Source organism: Lathyrus oleraceus, chromosome 1 (assembly GCF_024323335.1).
Source record: "Lathyrus oleraceus cultivar Zhongwan6 chromosome 1, CAAS_Psat_ZW6_1.0, whole genome shotgun sequence".
NCBI classification, from domain to species: Eukaryota; Viridiplantae; Streptophyta; class Magnoliopsida; order Fabales; family Fabaceae; genus Lathyrus; species Lathyrus oleraceus.
The window spans coordinates 332,850,828-332,859,315 of record NC_066579.1 but is presented as its reverse complement, the minus strand read 5'-3'; the positions used below and the strand labels follow the sequence as shown (position 1 = coordinate 332,859,315).

At 33.8% G+C, this 8,488-nt stretch overlaps 1 protein-coding gene across 1 annotated transcript; it reads left to right on the top strand.

Annotated features, from left to right (window-relative positions):
• The first annotated feature begins 2,354 nt into the window (after positions 1 to 2,354).
• LOC127134342 (proteasome subunit alpha type-6) lies at positions 2,355 to 8,057 on the top strand. Its single transcript, XM_051061796.1, has 10 exons — positions 2,355 to 2,536; positions 2,867 to 3,048; positions 3,235 to 3,329; positions 3,413 to 3,494; positions 4,145 to 4,241; positions 5,971 to 6,029; positions 6,173 to 6,255; positions 6,812 to 6,907; positions 7,044 to 7,103; positions 7,843 to 8,057. Exons 2-10 carry the CDS (start codon positions 2,973 to 2,975, stop codon positions 7,933 to 7,935), a joined length of 741 nt encoding a protein of 246 aa, XP_050917753.1. The 5' UTR covers positions 2,355 to 2,536; positions 2,867 to 2,972; the 3' UTR covers positions 7,936 to 8,057.
• The last annotated feature ends 431 nt before the right edge of the window (positions 8,058 to 8,488 follow it).

The window sequence follows — 8,488 nt, the reverse complement described above, 5'->3', positions numbered from 1 at the left end:
AAAAAGGTTTTTTGATCTCGGTCTTCTGGAATTTGGTGTTAGCACACTCCAACATATCTTTTCCAACAAAGTGCCGAGGGATCATAGTAACCATAAGTCCCTCGGTCAAACTTTTTCCTTCATTGGTTGGATTCCTTTTCGGATGGCCGGTCGGAACTTGCATTTGTAGGTGCTTGGCTATCTCCTAGGGAAATAAATTTTTCTTAAAGATTAATGAAGAATTATGACTCACTCACTAACTGTTCAGAATATGGCTTCCATGTGCTCTAATTTCTTCTTGAAGGAGTTATCATGATTCAAACCGTTATAAAAAACCCAACAGTTAAAGCTCGAGTCGAAGCCTCCCGACTCCATTACCACCTGCATGAAGTGGTCGATCTACGATCACAAGATCTCATTATTACCCTATGTAATCCCACTAAGGGTAGTTATTGTTACATGTTGGTTTTTTTCGAGATGCGAAGTGAGCAATGAAGTTCTCACACAGATCTGTGCACGAATCAACACCAAAGTTAGACTAAGATTTGAACTAGAGCCTTGTTGATCATGTCAGAGTTTGTGCAAAGAGTTTACATTTTACCACCTCATCGATGTGGTAATAATTCAAATGGTCATCAACATGTTGCATATGTTCGTCAGAATCTCCCTTTTCGTCATAATCATTCAGCTTCAGAGGCTTTTCCAATGATTTTGGTATCCTACTGTCAAGAATGCTGACGAAAAGAAGAATTTTCTATTATTTTTTATTGGACATTTTTCCACTTATTCCTCAAGGGGAGTGTAACTACCTCTACCTCTTTCAGGATTGCGGGGAGAAGTTTAATGCCTTTTTTTTCTTTGACGATCCAGAGATCTCGGGGCCGCATCTCAACAAGACGCAACCGACTCAGGGATGATGGTATGACTCCTCTCGGATGCGGCTTCATGTACCGTATTACCTCTTGGATTAACATTATACAAGCTTTCTTCAAGACGAAGTCATATCTATTCCATCGCATGCGAGTTTTCTTGTTGAACCATATTATACATGCTATTTAACAATTCATTTGCGCCTTACACATTGAGGTTGACTCACAACAACTAGAATCCAGGCAGTGATTATGGTCCTGGTACTTTTGGCAGTGCTGAAGGCATGAGCGACGATTAACCTTGTTGGAGTTGTGAAGCAGAACCTATGAACATTGAAGGAGACGAATTGCTCACGATGACTTAATCACCTCCATTTTTAGGAGGAGACGGTGAATCTCTTTCAACTTGAGCAATTGTTGTAGCTTCAAGTGAAACAACAGAGCAAATTGATATGGAACCTACCATTGTTGAAAGATTTAGAAATCAGAGATATGAGAAATTGAGAATTAGAGTTGATATACGACCTGGGTATATTGAGAACAAAGACTCGATGCTCAATTTAAGGGAATCTGAATTGCTATGCTGAAGAAGCTTCGACTTAATGAATCGAGACATCAATATTCAGATGTGAAAAACACAGGAATAAAACATCGATTCCCACAAATGGCGCCACTGTTCTGTCAGGGAACCAAAATTGATATGAGAACAAAGGTTGCAGATCATAATAGCGGATTTGAGCTTCTGGTACGGTGAGAATGAGACTGACCTACAATGTTAGCACTTCAACGCTCAAACTAGTATGAGAGTAAGATGAGTGAATGAAGTTTAAATTTGAATCATATATCGAAAATGACGCACTTCGTCTTTATATAATAAAATGTTTATAACAACTTACTAACCTTCCAGCGTAGGATGCAGAGAGCCATTGGATGAATCTTAGACTCAAATCTCATGTGCTCTGACCCAAGATAATGTTGGGTCATCATGAGGGGGAATCATTCACATTGGATCAAACACTCACTTAAAAGGTCAAAAACTCACCAAAACAAGTGAGAGAAACAACACATATTCACCTAAAACCTTAAGATCATAGGTGTATGAGTCCTCTCATTTATAAAATGTTCAATCTCCACTTTTCTAAACAATGCGAGACCACATTTATTTTTCAACACAACTCACATTTGTTTCTTGATCGATAATACTCCTACTCTACGAGTGACTTAATAAATGTTGCATTCTATGCGTCGTAACAATTTACATGAAAAAGATTTTTTTAATATTATTATTACTATTATTATTATTATTATTATTTGATTATATTATTATTATTATTATTATTATTTGATTTCATGATATTATTATTATTATTATTATTATTATTATTATTATTTTGGTTACATATTATTATCAGAATGTTTTATTTTCATTATTATTATTATTATTATTATTATTATTATTCAATTTAAAATTAAATGTAGATGCAACTCATATTCTTAGAGTGTGACTAAAGAAAATTAAAACAGTATATTGACAAAATTTTTTTTTTTTTGCATTTTAACAAGTAACAAAACCCTAAATAACAATAGTCATCAGCTCAGTCAGGTTCAAACAACTATATCACATACAATTTGGACTCGCACCGATATCATATCAACGCAGACGGAGTTTTGAGCAAGTCATCTTCCAGGTTTTCCTTTCTCCATTTCCGTTTTTTCTCTCCTTTCCCGGCGCGGCAGCGCAACCGTGCGATCCTACGCGATAATCGTCTCTGCAAAGCAGTGCGATTGCCATCATAGATCTGTTAATGAATTCCATTTTTGTTGTTCTGAATCTGAATAATAAAAAATCACGGTGGTAGGAACTATAATGGATCTGTTGTCTAGAAAAATCAATATTGATTTCAGATCATAAGAAGCAGTAAATCAATGAGAAAAATTTATATTTTTGTTATACTTTTAGGTTTTTAGAAATTTTTGTTATTTAAGTTGCGGTACCTTTTTCTCAATTTCTTTGGCAGGAAGCTTATATAAACTCTTTTAGAAGGAAAACACCGTCTCTGAAAGAAAGAAAAAACCATTACTTCATTCTCTTTAAGTACTGATACTGGGAATTAATCCAAAAACATGAGTCGAGGAAGTGGAGGTGGATACGATCGTCACATCACTATTTTCTCCCCCGAGGGGCGTCTCTTTCAAGTCGGTATGTAACTTGTATTTGTAACCCATAATTTTATCAGTTTACTAAAGAATTACACTACAATGTAATGAGGCTTGATAATCATCGTAGATTCATGAAATTTTCCTGATATTGTTTTACTTCGCTTGTTTGGAAATGAGTCTACTAGTTTGGTAGATTAAGTTGTGGGTTTTTCAATATGTTAAACAGAGTATGCTTTCAAAGCTGTTAAGGCTGCAGGGATAACCTCGATTGGTGTCCGAGGAAACAATTCTGTCTGTGTCGTTACTCAGAAAAAAGTTCCGGTGAGTACAGGAAGACTGTTAGATTTTATTTTGCTTGTATGAATATTTGTGCTTACTGCGTAAGATGGAAATGTTCATTGCAGGACAAACTCTTGGACCAGACAAGTGTAACACATCTCTTTCCCATCACAAAGTACCTCGGTTTACTGGCAACTGGCATGACAGGTATGCTTTTAATTGCATCACTTCATCGTTTTTCTTAGTTTATTTGCTTACATTTTCAGTTAAAAATATAGTTTGTTTCTTGTAGAAGTTGATTCAGGCAGCACATATCTGACAATGTCTCCACTCTATTGCATATAGTAAAGATAAATTAGAATTTGAAAAACCTGATATCATCCCAAGAAGTTCAACTTGATTGGTTCATGTCTATATTTTATATTAGAATGCTTAATATTCTCCTTGATTGTGGCGGTTTGGCAATTTGAGATTGTTTTTGTAACAGAACCTCTGGTAATTTTTTATTTTTGATGTTAGTCACGAAATCAATGCAACTCAACACACTATAATTAATAATTAATAATTAATAATTGGAAAATACTTCTAGTAAACCTGAATGTTACTATCAAAGTTGTTCATGCTTCTGCTGCATGCCTATGGCCAACTAGATATTTGATTACAATACAGACTCAGTGTGAGTATAGACAGTGGTAATATATATTTTTTTAAAATTAAGTTGAACTATGATATATGATAAGATATTTTGATTTCAACTAGAGAAAATGAATATTTTGTTTAAATATGTATTTTGAACAAAAATATATTAACATCCAGAGTTCACCTTCACTTTATCCTGTTTTAATTTTTCTTTCCAGCTGATGCTAGGACACTGGTTCAACAAGCAAGAAATGAAGCAGCCGAGTTTCGCCATAAATATGGATATGAGATGCCTGTAGATGTGTTGGCTAAATGGTAATTCTTTTAGCATCTAATGTATTAAAACAATGCATAAATTTTTGTTACTTTTCCTTCCAAACAGCTGGTAACATATTCTGATTTAGGAAACACACCATGCATATGACTATTAGCTAGTCATTCTCACTCATTGATGTGCCTATGACTATTGGCTTGTCATTGAAGCTCCAACTATTTCTCACTTAATTGATTTGATTCTGACCGGGATCATGATAAATAGTGAACAACTTCAATAGTAAACATGACAATTTTATTTTATTGGGTGGAGTAAGGGGGCAATTTTAAATTTCCTTAGAATCTCGTGGAGTCTGAGAATGCCATATATATGTTTCAAAAAATATTCCTAGGAAACCAACTTACTACAAATGTTTTTTCAATCATGTTTGATGACAAAAACATTACCGAAGGGAGGGGTGGGAATCCAAGATTCACTTAATGTAGGTGAGAAATTTTTTCATAAACATTGTCAGAATTCCTTCAGAGAGTTTTAGGCACATCAAATGCAATTTGCTCATTCCCAGGAAACATGGTTCCTAAAAAGACATGATTCTCAGGGATGAAATAGATTTTTGCAATCCAAATGCCTTATTAGGCTTTTACAGGGGATTGGATTTATTGGATGTGATAAGTGAGGTTGTTGCTTACTGCGTTTTAGTTTGCGCTCGTTTCTGTGTGGGTAAAATCAATATAAACTCTCCATCTATAATTGTTATTAGATTCTGGAGGCTTACCCCCATGCCTTGCAATGGAGTCTTGGGCACTGTCCTCTAAACTTAAATTTTATTCACCAAATGAAAAATATAAAGCCCTAATTGTAAATCTTATAATAAAGTCAACAGTGGTTGAGCTGAGTGACTTTTACCTCCCCTTTTCTCTATTTGATTCTGTGTCTGCTTAATAGTTTCTGAAGTAATAGTTATGTCCAGTTTTTCACCCAGTCACTGAAATAGCACCTATTATGATAGATAAGCTCTAAGCTTTTTTGCAACCGAAGGATAGTATACCATTTATTCTGGGACACTTGTAGAGCTTGAGATTTCTAGGACTGTTTAAGTTGACTCACGAAGTTCCTGAGAAAAAATGTCAATTGCTTCTGTGCCTGTGGCCGTGTCTGTGGCAGAGTGTTGTTATTACACCACTAGCATTAGTTCTTCATAAATTATTATCTCTTTGCTTTCAATTTCTTTACTGTGTATGCCGTATGGACTCACCGTGTTATCACTGGTTAATATGTTCTATTCTATTAGGACTTTCTTCACTTCTACAATCCTTAGAAGGGCCTTAAAAGGAGTATCAATGAAGTCTATGCAACTTAATATGGCTGCTAGCTCAATCATTCAACATTGTACCGTTATTTTTGACAGTACTGTTATATGTTTTTTCTTTTGATTTTGAATTAGTTAATTATTTAATATGAGCTCAAATTCTCAACAAAATTTGGTTTATGGCCCCTATAAAACTGTCTGTAATTAGGACACTTTTTCTACAATCGAGCACCATTAACTAATCTGCTTTCTTGGCTACTGCCACTACATGCAATTGTTTAAATTCCACACCCCATATACTCTTTAGATTGCAATACATTTATTATAATGCATCTCTTGGATCTTGCTGTAGTTTTGACTTTTGTCAACAGCCACATTGTTTAAGTCTACACATTTTAAGTTTTTACAGTTTGTGGATAACATTTTCTGTATCCGACTCGTGTATTATTTTACACTTACAGGATTGCAGACAAGTCACAAGTCTATACTCAACATGCTTATATGAGACCACTTGGAGTAGGTAAAATTTCCAAGCATTTTTACTGCAATATCGGACAAATGATTATATAATCAATTGCGCATAATGTTTTATAAGTCGAATATTTACTGTCGTTATTGATATCATTTCTCTTTCTATGATTTTGAATCTATTGTGCTGCAAAGTTGCTATGGTCTTGGGTATTGATGACGAAAATGGGCCTCAGCTTTACAAATGTGACCCTGCTGGTCATTACTTTGGTCACAAGGTACATATGAGATCATTTCTTGCTCACAAATTTCAGTTACATATAAGTTAATTCTAGGGATTTTAATTAAGTGTTTGTTCATTAAATTTTCTACAGAGCTTATTGAAATAAGCTGAAACCAATTTTTATGCATATGTACTAAGTTATTTTTAGAAGTGTATACAAAACTAATGTGTTTGTGCATTAAGTTATTCCAAACACCGCCTTTCTATCTCTTACTCTAAGCCATACATATATCATATATGGTGTGTTTGGAACAGTTTAATTCAATCTTATGTGTGCTTATATGTCTGACATAATAATTTTTGTGAGTGTTTGTGGGAGCTTAGTCACGCTCTTAAGACTGTCAACGAAATAATGAATTTGAATCTCAAATGCTCTGACAATAAGAAACAATGTTTCCTGTTTTATCATCACTTCAAATGCTTTGACAGTAAGAAAAATGTTTCCTGTTTTATCATCACTTTAGGTGTTCATTATCTGTTTTTGTAATTATATGCACTTGCGGACAAAAATCAGATGTCTGTTTTCTAAGATTTTATTATGATGTACTCAGGCCACAAGTGCTGGATTGAAGGATCAAGAGGCAATTAATTTCTTGGAGAAGAAGATGAAGAACGACCCTTCATTTACCTATGAGGAGACAGTTCAGGTTACATTTTTGCTTATTTTTCCCCTTTTGATCATCTTCATTATTTCAGACCCCACTAACAACATAACTAACAAATAGTTCTTGCTTATTAATTTTTTCAAATAGTTATTTAATCATGTTCCTGCTTTTTGTTCAGACTGCAATTTCTGCCTTGCAATCAGTTCTTCAAGAGGATTTTAAGGCAACTGAGATTGAGGTAGAATTTCATTTTTAAATGCTCAAATACATTTGTGACACCATGTTAATTGAAATTTTGTATAGTAACTCCTTATTTTAATTATTTAAGGATTTCATTCTTGTTTAGTCCCGGAAGTGGCAAATCATTTATTTCAAGATCCAACTAATCATATAATGTTCCAAACTAAACTATTTAACAAAACTAAAATACAATAAAATAAGCTCATTAAATACAATGCATATTATTTTTGAATATTGATTAAATGTTGCAATAAACTTCTAGAACAATTTCATAAACTTGCATTAATGTTATTTTAAGTTAATATCAAAATAAAAGTATATAATAATATTAATGAATACAGTTGGGGATGGGCCGGTTGGGTATTAAGGTTTGCGCATACCTTCGAGGACCCACTGTTCATTTTTCATTGTCATCACTAGATTATAGTATAATCAAATTTTTGTTCCTTTCTTTCCTGTTTCAAGTGATTGTTGATTAGTTTATATCTTTTCTGGATGACTTATAACTAATATAGGTATTGGTGTGATTTTTGTTCAATGTATTGGAATCTTAGCTGTTCTATTATAAGATAAGATTCTTTGAAGTTACACATACTTGCTTGTGGCATAGATCAAGTGTGTTGACATTTTTATTCTAAACATATAGGTTGGGAATTATTAAATTTGCGGTTATTGCCATCCAACAAGTACTTTTCATCATGATTTGATGTAAATAATTGTATTTTGCACTTTTTTAGGTTGGAGTGGTGCAAAAGGACAAGCCAGAATTTAGAGTTTTGTCAACTGAGGAAATTGATGAGCATTTGACTGCCATCAGTGAGCGTGATTGAGTTAAGAAGGATATGACTCTTAAGACTTTGTGATGTTCAATTAAATCATGTATACTTATTGTCTTGATTCACTAAATATACATCCTTATGATATTTGAGTATCACTGATGTTGAAGACTGTATTTGCTTCTGTTACAAGTTGGGGCCTGCTAATCAATCATGTTTACATCTTCTATCCTTAAAACGTTGTACAACCCATGTGTTTGATTGAAGAAGCTAGAATGTTGAGATGAAAAGAGTAATGATGGTCCTCTCCTATGTCTGATTCTGTTCAGTTTAACCGTATCCAGCATCAGGAAATTAAGAGGATAACGTATATACCTGGGAACACATTTTAAGTTCTATCAGAATTTCAAAATACAGATTTTTTTAGTTTAAAATTTGGCAAAGCTAATAAAATCAAGCGGTACACTGGTCGTTTTAATGTATACATAGTACGGAAGAATTTTATACAATTGAAATAGGGAACTTTTTTTGTATAAATATGGCGTTTCTTAGGTTTCCGGGGTTAACAATTTTGGGTTAGCAATTTTAAACACTCTTGGTCACAAAC